Below are 17575 nucleotides of genomic sequence, written 5' to 3' on the forward strand. Positions count from 1 at the left end.
AAATCAAGTCTAAATAATAAATACATTTTATTTTTATAAATGTTACAATTATTTTCCATTTACAATTTCGCGGACCATTTGCAATACTGCCATGGACCACTAGAGAACCGCAGACCACCGGTTGACAGTCCATGATCTAATGAACGTTTTCTCTAAAAATCTAACTTTTTTTGTGTAAGGAGGGCAAGGGGCTTTTGAGGATGACACGCTGAGATTTTTCAGATCAGAGTTGACCTTAAACAGGCTGAAAAGCAGCTGGACAACTAAAAACCCACCAAACAACAAATGGATGTCCAGCCGAGAACAGCATGGTGTTCACATCTGATCCGCAGTGAGAAACGAGACTGAAAGACATTTCCGTTTGTCTCAGGCCAAGCAATTTATATAAGCAGTGTTTAACGAATGGATTAGCTAGATATGCTATGACATCTTGATATAAATGACTTCACAAAGCAAACTACTAGTACACTACGTATTAGTTACTACATTAACTGAAAATGCCACCCACGCTTCCAAATGAAAACATTAATGGTTATAGTGAAATTTCAAAGTAAAAGCCGGAAATGCTTTTGTCACGAAAGCCCCACTTCGGACGTGCAAATATTTACGTTAACTTTACAAGTGGGAGCGACATGTTAGAATCGTTAAAGTGGCAACAACAACTCTTGTAAATATACGCAGACACCTGGAAACTAAGCATTAAGCAATGCTTTTGATTCTCCGTGGGCTTTCCATTAAAGCCTGCGTGCATATTCAGCTGATGTTGGCAAACTAGCGAAGTAGGAAGACGCTACAGAGGAGGTAACAAACAGTTATGGAGATAATGACGTTTGATTTGTGTGCAAACATGGCAGAGCATCCGGGTGGAGGAGGACGTGTCGCCTTTCTGAGAGGTGTCTAGTTGTACTTGTGTCGCTTTTCTCTTTGACGTGATTGCAAATGCAATGCACTGTACTGTAGTGGCCACTGTGCTATGCTGGGATGCTCGTGTAGCTAGCCAATGCTAGGTGGACTTACCAAAAAGAAGATGACTTCGAGGAAAAACAAGCATCATTGGATCATTTGAAGTAAGTAGTTGGAAGAAAACAAACTAGTTTGTATTGCATTATGTTTATGCATGTTCACCAGATTGTTGTGATTGTTATTGTTGAGTTTCTTCATCCATCCATCCATCTACTTCCGCTTATCCGGGGTCGGGTCGCGGGGGCAGCAGCTTCAGGAGGGACTCCCAGACTTCCCTCTCCCCAGCCACTCATCCCGGGGGACCTCAAGGCGTTCCCAGGCCAGCTAAAAGACATAGTCTCTCCAGCGCGTCCTGGGTCGTCCCCGGGGTCTCCTACCGGTGGGACATGCCCGGAACACCTCCCCAGGGAGGCGTCCAGGAGGCATCCTGATGAGATGCCCGAGCAACCTCATCTGGCTCCTCTCAACGTGGAGGAGTAGCCGCTCTACTCCGAGTCTCTCCTGGATGACCGAGCTTCTCACCCTATCTCTAAGGGAGAGCCTGGACATCCTGCGGAGAAAACTCATTTCGGCCGCTTGTATCCGGGATCTCGTTCTTTCGGTCACGACCCATAGCTCGTGACCATAGGTGAGGGTAGGAGCGTAAATCGACCGATAAATCGAGAGCTTTGCCTTTTCGCTCAGCTCTCTCTTTACCACGACGGACCGGTACAGAGTCCGCATTACTGCCGACGCTGCACCGATCTGCCTGTCGATCTCGCGCTCAATCCTCCCCTCACTCGTGAACAAGACCCCAAGATACTTAAACTCCTCCACTTGGGGCAGGATCTCATCCCCGATCCGGAGAGGGCATTCCACCCTTTTCCGATCGAGGACCATGGACTCGGATTTGGAGGTGCTGAACTGTTGGTTCAGTAACAAGGCAGATGAAATGTTTGTAATGTAAAAATAAGTATTAGGGTGATCTATTGCTCTTATGAAACACAAATTAAAAACCGCTGCACGTAATTGTGAATCAATTGCTGCTCCTTGTTTGAAAGAAGTTCTACAAGGTTCTACCATATCAAGCTGTGTTTGTTTTGTTTTTTTGCATACAAACATGTTAGTTCTGTGTTCTAACATCTGGTCTCTCTCTGTTTTTCAGTTGACATCGATTAATCCTCCCAGAAACTACGTCTTCAGGCTACAACCACGGATGTTAACTCCAATATGGAACCACATGGTGGAAACTGTTAAACCAAGAGCATGCTTCATTGTCATGTGCTGACTGCTCCAGCTATGAAGGGCACCTTTTGAATTAGAAGAGCTACAACGTCATCACAGCCATGGGCTTTTGTTCGGCTGCTTGTTGCAAGTTGTCGCGCAGGGTGAAGTACCTTTTTTTACTGCTTCTCCCTCTTTCTGTGCTGGCATGGGTTTGCCTGTCCTCGGGTGGCAGTGTGAAATCTTTCACGGTTTTCTCGGCGGCAACACAAGCTCTCATTAAAAAAGAGAACACGCAGGACCTGGCAAACTTGGGGACATCGGTGGCGGTTCGCTTAATGACACCGACGCCGAGAGCAGAATGTCCGAAGGAGTCGCCGCTTCTACGTGAGTTAACCTCCACGTTTGATTTAACGGATGGAGAAAAGATGTATAATTCGTAGAAAGGATCCCAACAGTTCTCAAGCTCATCATTTTGTACAGATGTTCCTAATGAAGTGTGTGGATAGAAAATATTAAAAACTAGGTTGTAAAACTTTGGCACTGTCTCTGGTTCTAAAACTTTGGCACTGTCTCTGGGTGGATGATGCCAATTCTGATTCCTTAGAAGGAGCGGTGAAGCTGAACTTTGAGCCCTCTCTGAAAGTGAAAGACGTGGAGGGTGAGAACAAGCGAGTGGTAAAAGGCCGGTATCAGCCTTTGTCGTGCACGGCCAGACAGAGCGTGGCCATCCTCATTCCCCATCGCAACCGAGAGCGACATCTCCTCTACTTGCTGCACCACCTGCACCCCTTCCTGCAAAGGCAACAACTCCACTATGCTGTTTATGTCATCCAGCAGGTACTTAATAATTGCATTGTTTAGGCTTTGTATGTGCATTCTTGTATCATATTCAAATTTACTTTTTTTTTTTTTTTTTTTTTTTATAAAGGCCGGTGATGCCACTTTTAACCGTGCCAAACTACTGAATGTGGGTTACTTGGAAGCACTGAAAGACTACACTTGGGACTGTTTCATTTTTCATGATGTGGACTTGGTTCCTGAAAATGATCGCAATCTCTACGTCTGTGATTCACAACCCAAACATCTTGTAGTTGGCCGGAATGCCACGGGATACAAGTAAGTTCCTGAGAAAAGACTCTTTTCCTGTATGTGTGTGTAAAACGGCCCACTCGTTTGTGGTGCTAGTCGATTATTGGAAATGCCCTGACATAATCCTAGATGACTCAAAATCAAAAATTAATGTATTCCCTCCAACAGGCTGCACTATAAAGGCTACTTTGGAGGAGTCTCAGCCATGAGCAGAGAGCAGTTTGGTAAAGTGAATGGATTTGCAAACACCTACTGGGGTTGGGGTGGAGAAGACGATGACCTACGCATTAGGTGAAAGAAAGAAAGGGATTTGGATTTTAGGTTTTTGGTCGGGGGAGATCCACACACAAATAAAAATCTTGTGCACTCTTAGGGTGGAGCTGCAAAAAATGAAGATTGTGCGACCACCCGCTGACATCGCACGCTACACGATGGTGTTCCACAAACGAGACAGCGGTAATGAAGTGAACAAAGACAGGTTGGTCATTTGTCGTGATCTTGTTCTGACACAAACCTCTCCCGAATTGATTATTTTTTCCTCCCCCTCCAATGCAGGATGAAGCTGTTAAGACGGACGCCACTAGTTTGGAAAAAAGATGGACTGAACAGCTGCAAATATCAGATATTATCAGTGGAGAGGTTGCCACTCTACATCAATGTGACCGTAGACCTCGGGAAGCCATAGAACACATCGCCAAATGTTGTCGAAGCAACACGTGAGCTTTGTTGCTCTGCTCCACATTTCATTTAAGCACACATTGCTCACACATATCTGTGGCCAAACGTCTAGCTAAGCTTCAATCGTATGGACACAAAAGACACGGTCTTGATATGATTGCAAGACTGAATAGAAACTCAATCATCTTCAGTAAAAGTAGCCTCAAAAGTATTGATAGTTGATTTGAAGATGAAATATAATGTATATCGCATTTAGAATACTTTCTACACAGCTTTGAGGTGTGCCCTTACTCCATTATGTGTGAATTGGATATCATTCCAATTGTTGTGATTCAAGAAACATGTTTTGGAGTACAAATGTACTCAAGAGTATGCAATAAGATGTGATGTTCAGCTGAATTATATGATTGTATCTATTTACACACAACTTATTTGTAATCATTTGCAATTGGAAGTTGTGAAAAAGCGTAACGTGGCCTTTTAGGATATTGGTTTTGCAATGACTGTCCTCAGATACTGATAATCTTGGTCATTTCTATTTTGGTTATCAAATGCCTTTTCCTTGAATTTCTGCAATGTTCATCAGACTGAAAAGCTGGAATTTTGTATGCTAGTACTCCATTTTATTTTTTAAAAAGGGCCTTCTCTTCTTGCTTTGCAGGAATATGTAATGGGTGTGGGGGATCAATATCTAAATGTGATCAATAAAAATAGCATCTCATGATACAAGTAGTAGACTGCATGAGGGTTAGTAACGGGATTTTAACTGCACATATCAGTTTTATTGTGGACTTAAAGTGACGTGCAATGGCTTGGGTGTTACAATGTGCATGTTTTGTGACCATCAAAACTTTCTTCCATTCATAGATTGGTTGCAAAGTACTTAAATGGCACTTTATGATGATTTTGGGCACATTGCCAACCCTAAAAGACTGATTTTGTTGCGACAGATGTTTTGAAAAAAAATGTCTAATAAACAGTTATTTTCATAATGTCATATTTTTTGTGCTGTCATATTCGATGGTAAATTTAGACATAAGAGATGTTGAAATAAAAAAAAAATGCTTTTTAGCTTGAAATGATTCCACTGAATGCAGTTTATAAATGTGGCCACTGGGGGGCAGAAGTAACAAAGTTGTATCCACAATATAATGATTGGCACTTGGATCCCCCTTAAGGCAGATAAGTGGAGTGGTCTCACACTGGAGAGATAAGAAATCACTGACACAGACAACCACAAGCATTCCTGTCCTAGCAATATTTAGAATATGCATGAAATTCTACTTGCACTTTCCGATTCTTATTGCTGTGAAGTGACGGAATGTCTTCACATAGTTTCCACTATATATCAGAAATTAATTATTACAGCGATAAAATGTACAGTGACCTCTACTAATGAAAGCTGCTTGTTATTCCCTGCCAGTGACCTCTTGGCTATATATATTTTTTTTAACAGGGCAAAGAGAGAGCGGGATATCTGAGGCTTTGTATGGTGGACAGAATGATGTCATGTCCTCTTCCTATGGTGCAGAAAGAGGCTTTGTCTTGCAGAGGCCAGGCATGGTCATCAAGCTCACATGTGACACACTCAAGTGCATTTTCTAAAACAGCAACTGTTGACGCCAATATGTGCTATATTGCTAAAGCTGCATGAAGAAAGTAAAGAGAGCCATCAAAATGTCTGCCTTTTCTTTCTAATAGTTATTGGGCATAATTGTTACAAATAGACTTTTTTTGATAAATGTTTATGATTTCAACATTGATTCTGTGTTACATCAGGTGAAGTTTGGATTCTTTTAAGGTCTGCCGTGACGGTCGTTAGCTGAGCCATAAGCACTGTGATGTCATTTTCAGTGGGCAGTAAGTGGAAAAATGGCCGACCCCGGATTTCTAAATTCATATTCCACAAAAGCAATATTAGTCAGAAATCTGTTTTTGGACACGCAACATATTACTGTTAAAATATTTTTTTTACTTTGACTATGAGGATTGACTGTTCGTTGGGCTCAGGTGGCAACACAAATGAGTGCCGATAGAGATTTTCTGCTTCACTTCTCATCATCGTTGTGATCGGTGGTCCTATCTGAGCCAATGCACTGCCATTGGTCTTAAGATATGACTTTTTGGAAAAGTTTACGCATCCAGTAGAGAGACTTCAAACCTCAGAATATGGAATATGGGGTTGCGGGTGTGTCATTTTCCCTGTAAAACCACTTAGTCTGGACATACAAGGTGTCAATCACGACAACCACCACAATGCAGTGATGACATCCACTTAAGATGCCTGGAAGAGTGAAGGAAAGCGTTCAGCATTTAGTTGGAGTCCAGTTGGTCCAAGATGAAAAATGCATGTAACAAGAACCATGTGTCCATCTCCTAACCCTAACACCTCGTGCACCCCACCCCCCATTTCCCCAACTGTGCCCTTCAAGTCCTCACTTGAGTCACCTCCCACTTCCCTCCTTCCTTCAGAACCCCTCTGTTTTTGTTTTCCAGCCTGGGCGCTTTGCACAGGAAATTGTATACACTGGGAGCATTCAGGAAGGCAGAGGGCAGCCGTCCCATATAAATCTGGCCAACTTGGAGGGAAAAATACAGATAAAACGAGGAAAGAAATCAAAGTTGGCTTTTGACCTTCACCTCCTTGATTGAACCTCAACATTTCTTCAAATGTGTGTCACATGGCCGCCTCAAGTTCAGACATGGAACTCAAAAATCTTGAAGCGAAATCAAATTATAAATAGAATGTTCTTGAGATGATTGGCCTCCCTTGTATTGGTCGCTGCTCGCTACAGAGGAGCCAGTGAACGAGGAGGCTGTGGAATGAAGGAAAAGAGGAGGAGATAGAAAGGAGCAGAGAGGACTGGCCAGTGGAAGGGGGGAAAAAAATCCCAACAACAGGAAACAGAGCCATTCTAATGCACTTTCTGCAAGTCCTTCACAGATAAAGCGGCCGGTTGCCACGTCCCAGCAATCCAAAAATGTCACCCTGTCATTCCTGTCAAGCAATGCTGCACTAAGAGTTGGAAAGTTTAAACAAGTGACGTCACTTCTCCTCTCAGCCTCCAATCGTGCGAGCGCTCGCTCAAAATGTGAGCGGATGCAGCACATTTGGGACAAGATTGCCGGGGACTTCTACGCGGCTGCTTTTTGATCCGCAAGCTCACCCTTGCTCGGGGTCATATGGATTCAACGCTACGTTTACAAGGAGCTGCTAATCATCTGGACCGTTAACTGGAACCACATGAAGAAAAAAGGGACCAAGCAGAAGTCCAAGACGAAAGGAAGTGAAAATGCGTTCGGCTGTGACCTGACGGAACATCTCCACAACTCAGGACAGGATGGTAACATTAATATTCTTCTCTTACAATAGCCTGAATAATTAGGTCCAACATATTTGAAACATAGAAGTAATCAGACACATTAACTTGATGTCACCAAGTGTGACAAACATATGCGATTTGTGTTGTACATTTACGTGCCATTCATTCACCTATTGCCCGGAGTCACTGGCCATTTGTAAAGTTTGGGTGTGGCTGTGTGGCTCATTTTTTCTGGACTCAATTGCTTCCAGTGACGGGGAGAGTCCCTGTGACTCGTTGTCTGGACCTCGCTGCTGCCGACAGGAAACTAAGAGAAAGGCACAAAGAGCAAGAGGGTCAATAATTTAAATATAGGACCTTTGTTGTTGAGATAATATTGCCATTATTTCAAATTTGTAAGATTTGTCATCAATTAAGGTTTGAGGAAGCAACGCATTATGTAAAAAAAGAAGGAAAGGAAATTAACCCAAAAGTGAAGTTTGAACGTAACTTTACATGTTCACAATGCGAGGCGGAGCATTCAGTCCAGGAAGTGAGGGAGGGGGTACGCCGACACCGACGTCCACCTCTGTCATAGATACACATACACTCAAAAAAAAAAAAAATAGTGGGGGATAAAAAACACAATGACTCCATCTGGTTCAATAAAGAGAATGTTATTATGAGAACGTCCCTATGGGATTGGATGAGGTGCAGTGTTGTGTAATCCTGCTTGTAGCAGGTAATACATAACAATGACTACAAGTATCCACAATCAAGCTCAAGACATGTTTTACTGTGTCTTCTCATTTAATTTTTAAATCTTTTAAATCTTCTCAACAATTATCTGAAGAGCACATTGGATTGCATTTTATAAAGTTTTGGAATATATTTTGCAATAAACACCTCTTCATTAAATATGTGCTATCTGTACAATTTTAAATAACATACAATGGTAAACAACAAATATTGCGGCAACAACAAATCCGAAACCTAGAGCTCCTCTAAAAACATATGCCAGTACAGTACTGTGCAAAAGTCTTCAACACTAGAATTATTTTAATACATAGAGTCATATTGATATTAAAATTGTAAACAAAACACACAGTTAGGAGAGCCGTATCTTGGCCATCAATAAAATTGCCCAAAAACTTGGAAAGACTCTTTGGGGGTCTTCCATTAAAGACACTTAAATGTTCACATTTCAAGCAAATATAGTGGATGTCTGAGCAGCAGCTAAGAGCATCCTTGTGTTGACGTCTGGGTGGGGAAAAAGACAGAGGACAGAAATCAAGGCGGCGACACTGGTCAGCTTTTTACCGCAGGCACGCAACCGAGAGTCCAATCAAGTCAAACACATGTCAACATACTGGAAGACAAAGCATATCCAAAAATAACGTAGACTATCTTCACAGCAAGATACATGCAAGGGAGGGCGTAGTTCAAAGTCGGAATAGTCTGCCGGGCAGACGGAATACAAATTACATGGACGACAAGTGTCTCCATTTAGAAAAGCAAAAGATCACATCAAAAAAGGTTGTTGGACTTTAAAGTCCCAACTTAAGCAGACACGCTGAAGGTGATGCACTGTAAGCGAAGAAAGTTGTGTCGGGCCACTGGTAGCCGTTTTCTATTAGAGGAAATGTCGTAAGTAATACCCGCTACAAGGGTTGGGTGTGTCAACCTTCCTCTGAAACAAACAAACCATTTTTAACTTCCTGTCAATGGCCACCTACAATCAGTAACCCAAGGGGAGAGAAAACAAGGCCCGGAGCATTCAAGGCAACATGTGCGCCCTTAGTTTGCCCATCACTTTGCACACCGGAACCACCATTGTCATTCACTCATTATCCATGTACCAGAAAAGAAAACTAACATAAAACAATTTGTACACTTAAGTCCCTCAGGTGCTACAAAAATGTGCAGAGTTCATCGAGAAGCACGGGATTGTGCATGGGATCTACAGGTTATCAGGGGTCACCTCAAATATCCAACGGCTCAGGTATGTCGTCAGCTCATTTTAAATTTGACACATAAAATCAAACTTTGGGGGGAGTGGGGGGGGGGCATGCTTCTTGTTTTTCTCACATCACTGTAACACAAACAGTTGACTTGATCATGTCAAGCCATTTATCAACTGTGTGTGCATGTGTATGCGTGTGCATGTGTGTGTGAGTGCAGACAGGAATTCAGCGCTGAGGCGTGCCCTGACCTTACAAAGGAAGTGTACCTCCAGGACATCCACTGTGTGGGTTCCTTATGCAAGCTGTACTTCAGGGAGCTCCCGAATCCTCTGCTCACATATGAGCTATACAGCAAGTTCACTGTAAGTTTGCCACTGAGCTCAGACACCATATACAGAGCAGTTTATTTATTACCAAATGATGTCTAAAATATTTTTCTACTCGGAACGCTGTGGTGCCCAACATAAAATTTCAAAAGTGCAAGTAGAAAATGCACATGAATGACAAATTGATTTTCAAAGTAAATATTGTCGTCGCCACATTGATCGTGCATTTGTAAACTACTGTATAGGAACAGAAATATTGATACGCACTATTGAATCAACGAAAGGTCCTGTAAAGTGTACATAAAATGTCTTCTAAATTTGACACACCACATAGAAGAGTTCTTGTTAACGACACTGCCAGATTATACAGTGTATATGAAATGAGGCTACATTGTCTCCTCTCTCAAATGTGTGAAACCATCTGAAAACGTTTTTTGCTGACACACTTACGTTTTTGAGCCCTGAAAATGTGCCTGCTTAATTAAACGGGGTGTTTAATTAGGCGCGACGGACAAGGTCAGGGTTGGGCTAGAGGCCTTGCAAAATCTAAAATCTTGTGTACAGTTTTGGGGGTGGAACACCACTGGGAAAGGCCCTTTTCGCTCCACAAAGTAAAATACGCTTACATAAGCTTGATGTGGGAGAGCTCGAGAGCCGTGACCTCGACCCCATCTAACCTGGGATAAACGGCAATAGCGATTGTGGACCATTTATTTTTCTCCATGTATTGTTTGTTCTTAAAATATTGACGAAGGTATTCCCAAAATGGGGGCGCCAATTTAAAACTTTCAAGTGTGCCAATACTTTTGTCCTTATCACAACTTTGATGGTCTATGTTTGATTTGGCATCCTGAGTGCGATTCGTCATTTGAAGAGGATTTTCGACACTAACCTTCCTGGAAGCTTTTAGGGTATATATCTGTCATCATGTGCTTTACTATGACCTTTTTTTTCTTGGAACCTTGCCAGCAAAGACATATGAGACAGCGTAAAAGCAATTTATATTGGTCACACATGACTGACAAATCCAGAAAACGTGTTCAGGCTTCAGTCACATCATTTTTGGCCGCACATGCTCCGGCAAAGGCTTGTTTACGTTCACGCAAGCGTCCAGGTCTCGCTAGGAGGGAGTTTACTTTGTTCTCACAGGCTCAGGAATTCGGTTCATATTCCAAATAAAGCAGTGAGTGGAATAAAAACATGACGCTTATTTTGCATGCAGGAAGTGGCCTCAGTATGCGGCGATCATGAAAGACTTGTACACATTCAAAAGATTGTCAAGCAACTGCCGACCCCTCACTTCAGGTGAACTATAACACTTTGTGCCTTTTATACATTTCGTGTTTTAATAGAATGAATGTTTCTCAACTGCCTTTAGGACTCTGGAGTACCTCACAAAGCATTTGGCCCGCCTCGCCACTTTGAGTGCCCAGACAAACATGCACACACGCAATCTGGCCTTAGTTTGGGCTCCTAATCTATTAAGGTGAGTTTGGCTCACAATCAGATTCTGACCTTTTTTTTTTTTTTTTTTTGCTAGACCCAATGTGTGCTTTATTTTCACAGATCCAAAACAATAGAAGCCACATCTGGAAATGGAGACATGGCTTTCCAGGAGGTGCGAATACAACAGTCGGTGGTGGAGTTCATTCTTAACCACACGGAACAGATCTTCAACAGCGAATGCGTGCAAATCAAACCAAAAGAAGGTATGAAATTCATTGCAAACAGACTTCGAAATATTTTGCAGAATCATGACATATGGTACTTCAACAGCGCCAAGTTTGATGTGTGGGGAGAAGTATGCCACGCTCCCGATAAGCGGCCAAAGTGGGCCGATGAAACTGATGAGCCTGGAAGAAGCCCAAGCCCGTTCCTTAAGCCCAAACCATCCCGTGCATAAAGAACGCCAACGAGAGAACAGTCTGCCTGACACCAGCGCGGCCACACTCTACCACACTGTCATAGACTTGGACAGCAAGTACGTCACACAATCACCAAAGGTCAGCATATGTGGTCAATTCAAACCAACCGGGTTAAGCAATAACTTTTTATCTTTTAGGAGAAAACTCTCTGGGAAGTCAAAGAAATGGAAATCCATCTTCAACTTGGGACGCTCCGTGGATTCCAAAGGAAAACTGAGCCGAAATGGAAGTGTGTTCATTAGAGCTCCAGGCTTAACGGGCAAGTATCATTTGACTAGAACAGCAATATGGATAGCTCGTCAAAGATTTCTAGCATGACAACGGACACTGCAGGGCACGACATCATCACCCAAAGCTGTCATTTAAAGAAAAAAAAGCCCAGCAGCATAGCCCAAAACAATGCACATATTGTAAACGACATTCCAAGAAATCTTCCTAACCAAGAAAAAAAAAAAAAGCAGTCCCATGACAATCTGTCTCAAAACACCCACTACAAAGTTACAAAAGATTTGATTACAAATTTCTTCCACAGCTACAATTTTTGTCTTTTACGGGCCTTGAGTTTATTGCGCCACCTGGTGGATGATGCCAACTGGTTTAATCTACTGTAACTTCATTCCTTGGGGACACAAATACAACATCATACAAACATTAATTGGATCATATTCTAATGAGCTCACTGCAGGTTGATAATGAGCTCAGTAAATTTTTTTTTTAATTTTTGATTCCTGTCATTCTCTTTGACTGTTTGCCCACAGAAAAGGGATCGCTTCGACCATCCAGAAGCATGGAGTCACTGTGCTCCTTGCCAACAGGTAAAGTCTTTGCCAACTAAGATGATTCCTTCGTGTGCAAAAAAAACTAAAAACAACATTATTTTTGGTCCACATTCTGTTGTTTCCAGACGATGAAAGAACTGGAAAGAGTCCTTCAGAGGGACAAGGCAGCATTTTTGTTCCAGACGTAAAATCAAGAACACTGGGATCTGATTCACTTTATGACTTGAGTGAACGCGAGCAAAACTGGGAGTTTAAGGGGAAAAAATCTGGCGGAGCAACAGGCGGTTGGAACGCCGGTTTGAGCCAAAAGGGCGGGTCATCAGGTGCTTCGGCAACCCCTCAGAGAACACTGCCAGAGCAGCTCAAGGTGTTCAAGGGAGATGAGCTGAGTGGCTACAAACCCACATCGCCTAAAAACAGGAGGATGCTCTACTCGGGTTCCTCCTACAACAACACCTCTCGACCTTCCTTTCCGGGAAGCTTCTTTCCGCTGGAGTCATCGCCGAGGCATCAGCGTAGAGCCGTCAACATCTCAGAGCCGTTCGCTGTGTCGGTACCGCTGCGTGTGTCAGCCGTCATCAGCTCAAACAGCACGCCGTGCAGAGGGCTCGCCAAGGACAGAATGGCTGCGGCGACCCTCAAACCCAGCAGAGAAACCTCAGAGCAGAGCGGTGGTGGAAAAAGCAACATGTGTTCCCAAGTGGAGCCTGACAAGAAAGATGGAACAGAGAAGAAAAAATCCTTAGAACTGGTCTCAAGTGTGCCACAAGCCAGGGAAGACACAAGTATTACTCCAGTGGAAGAACTTTCCGTTGCAAGTGAAGGCACAGCTTCAACGCACTCATGTGGGCAACAACTGGACATTCAAAATACCCCGCAACAGGTAAATCATCTCTTGCTAGTGTCGTCTTTCAAATGAGTATCTGACTGCAAAATATATTTTCTTTTCAATCCAGGATAAGGAGCTTCAAAACGCAGAAGAGCTTTGCTACGACGTCCGCCAAGAGCTGAAGATAACCGAAGCTGACCTGCTGGATAAGAGATCTGATTCTACTTTACCTTGCACGAACAAAAGGTTAACCGTGGACGTAAAGTCCAAAAGAAGTCGCAGCTCTCCATCGCTGTCTGTGTTCTGTAAAGACCCGACTTCAAACGCCTCGTTCAATCATCAGTTTCACCCGCCCGGGGCTGAATCGACAAAGAAGCAGCCTTCAGAGTCAGACATCCTCTTTTCGCTCTATAAAAATGATGTTTGGGCCAGTGAAAACAAAAAACCTGCCAGCCCCGTTTTGGAAGAAACAAACAAGAAGATGTCCCCAAAAAGTCCACCTGCGAACAAAGACGCAGCTCACATCCAACAGTGCCAGCTTACTTTAGAGGAAAGTGAAGTCAAAATTCTTCCAATTGATTCTCCAGGTGATGGCCAAAGACAATGTGAGGAACACCAAAGTCCTGAAGGAGACCAAAAAGTCTCGTGTGACGTGGAGAAAATTCCCCAACTTATTTCAAGGTTTTCTATATGTTTGGAAGAAAGACCCAATTCTCTGGATCTTCCAATCCAGGAGGATGATGAAGCATGTGCAGGACACTCTGAGGAGCTGGACCTAGCGGAATCATGGGAGGACCTCAGTTCCAACAAGCAGTGGGTCACCAGTCCACTACACTCACCTGATGTGGAGGAATTGTTCAAAAAGCAATTGTCGCTCAGCTCACAAGTGGTGACTTTGAACTCGGATGAGGAACGGACCTTATTTTCTTCATGCAGCGGCAACCAATCGAAAAGACCATCTCTGGCTGCCACCTGTGCCATTCCCCAAATGTCCGGCAGCAAATGTGAATCTAAAATGACCTATGTGCCTTCGACCCAGGCCAGCAATGGAACGCAAGCTCCAACTGGGAGGTGCGGACCAAAAAAACAGAAATCATCGCAACACTTTTACAGACAGATGTCTTATGATTCAGCAGGATCGGAGAAAAGAGACGAACATATTTCCAAACACAGACCATACTCTCTGAATTTAGATTTCGGACCTCGGTGCATCCGAGACATTTCCAATCAGCAAAGCCGCCCTCCACATGAGCTCTCCTCCTGTTCGAGGAGTTTGTCTGGGAGTGTAAACAACGGGATGCTGTCCGAGTTGGACTTGTTCCTGAATGATCGGCAGGCACCTCTGCGACGAAATTCCGCCCCCGTCAGTGTGTCATCAGTACGCACTGCCTTCATGATAAAGACGTGCCAGGCCAAAGCCGTCCCCGTTGTGCCTCCAAAGGTGCAATATAGTCAGATCCCTCCCTCCAGGAGAGACAGTGACATTGAGGAACAAGACAAGGCATCTCCTAAAACCAGTACAGAGAAAAGCCAAGCTGCACCTCTCCCGGTGATGACGGATCTGAAGGAGGAGCTGGAGAATAAAGAGCCCGTGCCTAAGCGCCAGTCACACCCAAAGGTTGAGAAACAAGCGGAGAACCCAAGGACGAGCACAGCAGAAGTACCCGTCATCGCCAGGCGACAAGCTCCGAGTCTTGAAGTGTTTGTTGACTGTCCGAGACCCAACAGAACCAACCTTCTACAAAGGCCGTCTTTTCGGAACCGCCAGAGACCGCAGAGTCTGATCCTGTTCAGCCCCCCTTTCCCCATCATGGATTACCCTTCATCGGGCGACGACGGCAAGCTTCTGTCATCCATCAAGAGCCTGAATGAGGAGGCAGCGGTGAAAGAGACATCAGGAGAGGGGATTGCTCTTCAAAGTAAAATGACCATTCCAAAAAGTGGTCAGAGACTAGAAACCTCAACCAGCTGCTTCTACCAGCCACAGAGGAGATCCATGATATTTGATAGCAGGAACCACAGACAGATTGAGTAATCGTGCAGACTGGATGAATGTAAATAACTGACTGAAATAGATAAAAAAGCACAGTTTTGTTTTGTTTTGGGAGGGGGGGGGGCATGTTTTGATTAAATTAAGATTTCTCACAACAGTCATGAAGTATTTAAGAGAAATAAGAGTCACTGAGGCCTTGTGAGGCAAAATCCGCCATTCAGATGAACTGAGTCTTTTTGAGCCCGTGTGCGGTGCTTCCGTCACTTTATCACAAATGCTTTAAAGAACAGATGACTGACAATCAAGCTTTTGATCAGCAATCAGTTAATTGCAGAATGATTTTATACTTGAAAACCAATGAAGGTTTGACTGGAGAAAGTTTATGGCGCAGAGTTACTGGAAAAAAAAGTCTTGCAGGTGTACAGTTTGGTGTGAGTCATAGCAAAAACTGAACTTTTCCATTTGGTGGAAACTTGGCTTTGTATTGTAATGTAGCGACAACAATAACAGTAACACAATGCTGCAACAGTTTCGTGTAAAGTCACATCCAGGTAAAAAAAAAAAAAAAAATCTTGAGCATTAAGGCTTCTGGATCAAAAGACGTGTGTAAAAACTGATAACGACTCTGTTTAACAGTTTACCTGCGCTAGCTTTGCAGGAACTATACTGCTGAAGATGTATCATGACATGAAGTCAACTTTAAACATAAGGAAATAAAGTATACACTATTAAGCTTTTGACTGTGATTAATATGATATTTAAAAGGAAATACATTTTCTTGGATCATTTTTTAATCGACAGAAAAAACTTTTTGTATACCTTTATATTTCTTTTTTTTGACAAAGATGCTTTGTAAGGCGTATCAACCTGCGTGATGCTTTGGAACAAAATCCACTGAGAGCATCAAGGAACAGTTTTGTTTGTTCTAACTGGGTTCTGTGTTTTATGTTGGTGTCCACACATCTTGGAAACATTATTCGACACAATGTGATGACCATTGTGATTTTTTTTTCTTTTTTTTCTTCATTGTTGCATTGAAACCCCTCAGTAGGAAACATTTGCTACAACAAGGATTATGACAATAAATACTTCAAATGAAACTGTTTGCTTTTTTGATTTCTTTGACTATATTAGAGATTCTAATTAGAGGAGAAATTTGAAGTGCAACAAAGCAGGACAGCAAAGAAGGGGCAGACTGTTTTTGAGTATTTCTAACTAATATTAACATTGTTTATCTCTGGGGTGGCTGTTCCTTTGGGGTATTGTGTATGTAGAGGAGCCATATAATAAGCTGTGCTTATAGAAATAGTATTTGAGGGCCCCCTGAATCACATGGGCCCCTTTGAGAGAGTTCGAGCATATACACACAAGTGGCTTGTTTGTACCCTAGAAAAACACTCTTGCCTTGTACGTACAGTATTTCCAACACCAAAAAAAACTATTTGCTCATTAAGTGTTGTGGTGGCTGCTCTTGCTTTGACGAGACATTAATCTATAGTGACATGTTGCCTTTTTTTTTTAAATGCCAGACCTACAAGCTTCAATGTGGAAATGAACCAAAGTTGTTTTTTTCTTTACCAGCAGGTGACGCTCACGCGCCAGATGTAGGCGACCAAAGCAACCCACTGCAAAAAGCAGTCCAGCTGGACGCGCATCGACGCTGAGTCTGTGTGTGTGCTGCAGGTGCACAAAGTGTAGTTCGACATATCAGGATAACTCGTAAAATAGGCGGCAAGTCGAATGCTTTCACTGATTATCTTTAAAAAATACACGCACACACACAATTAAACAACAGCGTTTTCGTGCGTAAAATCTTTTGAAATGGATTTCCAATACGGGTTGTCTCCACCATCACAGCCTTGCATGTAGATTTGCACCTGCCATATATTTTTCATCTTTAAGAGAGATAAATCCAAATTATTTATTGAACTATCAGGATAGAGTCAAATAAATAAATAAAGTCAATCAGCGCCATATGGTTCCAGTATTTGCGCTAAATGATTTACTGCAGAAAAAAAAAGTGTTTACAAAGGACAGGCATCAGGCAAGTCTATAATATGGCGCTTGCAGAGGTCACTTCCATGTCCACGTCAGTTCATTATTAGTCGACCTCTGACACCGCTTCTATAAGCGGAGGCCGAATTAAAAAGGCGCATTCTGAGAACTCTGAAAAAGGCAAAGCAAAGCACGGTTGCGCGCGTTGAATATTCAATTAAGAAGGGGGGGGGGGGGGCGTGAAGCGGTGTGCCAGGCCAGTCCTTCATCTTACATTACTGATTAGCTGTTAAACAGATTATATGCAGCTGAATGGGTTCAAATGTTGCAGCAAGAATGCAATGAGAAGTTCAAGGCGAGAGTTTCCTTTTTTGACATGTTGGCAGGAGCTGCACCGTGAAAAAAAAAAAAAGACAACCGGCGGGGAAAGATGCACGCTTCGTGAAAAACATGCAAAACGGCAACAAGAGCAGCAAGTAGTCCAGTGTTAAAATAGACAAATCTTTATGGGTGTAATTTTCTTAAA

General features: G+C 43.0%; 3 protein-coding genes across 4 annotated transcripts in view; 2 read left to right on the forward strand and 1 right to left on the reverse strand.

Annotated features, from left to right (window-relative positions):
* LOC148386058 (cationic amino acid transporter 2) overlaps window positions 1-17575 on the reverse strand; it is a 49734-nt gene that overhangs the window by 11411 nt on the left and 20748 nt on the right. The window contains exon 4 of the mRNA XM_088399466.1: window positions 7430-7566. The gene's annotated coding sequence lies outside the window, so the exon portion shown is untranslated. The remainder of the gene's footprint in view (window positions 1-7429; window positions 7567-17575) is intronic.
* On the forward strand, window positions 582-4933 carry b4galt4 (beta-1,4-galactosyltransferase 4). Of its 2 annotated transcripts, XM_088399384.1 has the most exons (8): window positions 582-801; window positions 961-1067; window positions 2108-2553; window positions 2774-3006; window positions 3098-3285; window positions 3427-3549; window positions 3632-3736; window positions 3814-4933. In XM_088399384.1, the coding sequence occupies exons 3-8, from the start codon at window positions 2289-2291 to the stop codon at window positions 3941-3943; spliced, it is 1044 nt and encodes a 347-aa protein (XP_088255510.1). In that variant the 5' UTR covers window positions 582-801; window positions 961-1067; window positions 2108-2288; the 3' UTR covers window positions 3944-4933. The 2 variants fall into 2 exon arrangements, with proteins under 2 accessions (XP_088255510.1, XP_088255508.1); XM_088399382.1 differs by having other exon boundaries at window positions 582-1067.
* Window positions 6847-16154, forward strand: arhgap31 (Rho GTPase activating protein 31). The gene is made up of 11 exons (XM_088399356.1): window positions 6847-7280; window positions 9138-9240; window positions 9420-9564; window positions 10751-10833; window positions 10907-11014; window positions 11095-11237; window positions 11305-11509; window positions 11591-11712; window positions 12212-12268; window positions 12358-13115; window positions 13189-16154. Exons 1-11 carry the CDS (start codon window positions 7181-7183, stop codon window positions 15094-15096), a joined length of 3732 nt encoding a protein of 1243 aa, XP_088255482.1. The 5' UTR covers window positions 6847-7180; the 3' UTR covers window positions 15097-16154.

The sequence above is a fragment of the Syngnathus floridae genome, chromosome 15 (genome assembly GCF_059516105.1).
Source record: "Syngnathus floridae isolate MCC-2025c chromosome 15, RoL_Sflo_1.0, whole genome shotgun sequence".
In the NCBI taxonomy this organism is placed as follows: domain Eukaryota; kingdom Metazoa; phylum Chordata; class Actinopteri; order Syngnathiformes; family Syngnathidae; genus Syngnathus; species Syngnathus floridae.

What these genes read in the sequence shown, in the direction of transcription:
- b4galt4 (XM_088399382.1), top strand. Translation starts at nt 2,289, where the DNA reads ATGGGCTTTTGTTCGGCTGCTTGTTGCAAGTTGTCGCGCAGGGTGAAG. An exon ending in GAAGGAGTCGCCGCTTCTAC is followed by an intron (nt 2,554 to 2,773) that starts GTGAGTTAACCT and finishes CTGATTCCTTAG; the next exon opens with AAGGAGCGGTGAAGCTGAAC. An exon ending in CGGAATGCCACGGGATACAA is followed by an intron (nt 3,286 to 3,426) that starts GTAAGTTCCTGA and finishes TCCCTCCAACAG; the next exon opens with GCTGCACTATAAAGGCTACT.
- arhgap31 (XM_088399356.1), top strand. Translation starts at nt 7,181, where the DNA reads ATGAAGAAAAAAGGGACCAAGCAGAAGTCCAAGACGAAAGGAAGTGAA. An exon ending in CTGCCGACCCCTCACTTCAG is followed by an intron (nt 10,834 to 10,906) that starts GTGAACTATAAC and finishes AACTGCCTTTAG; the next exon opens with GACTCTGGAGTACCTCACAA. An exon ending in GTCATAGACTTGGACAGCAA is followed by an intron (nt 11,510 to 11,590) that starts GTACGTCACACA and finishes TTTATCTTTTAG; the next exon opens with GAGAAAACTCTCTGGGAAGT.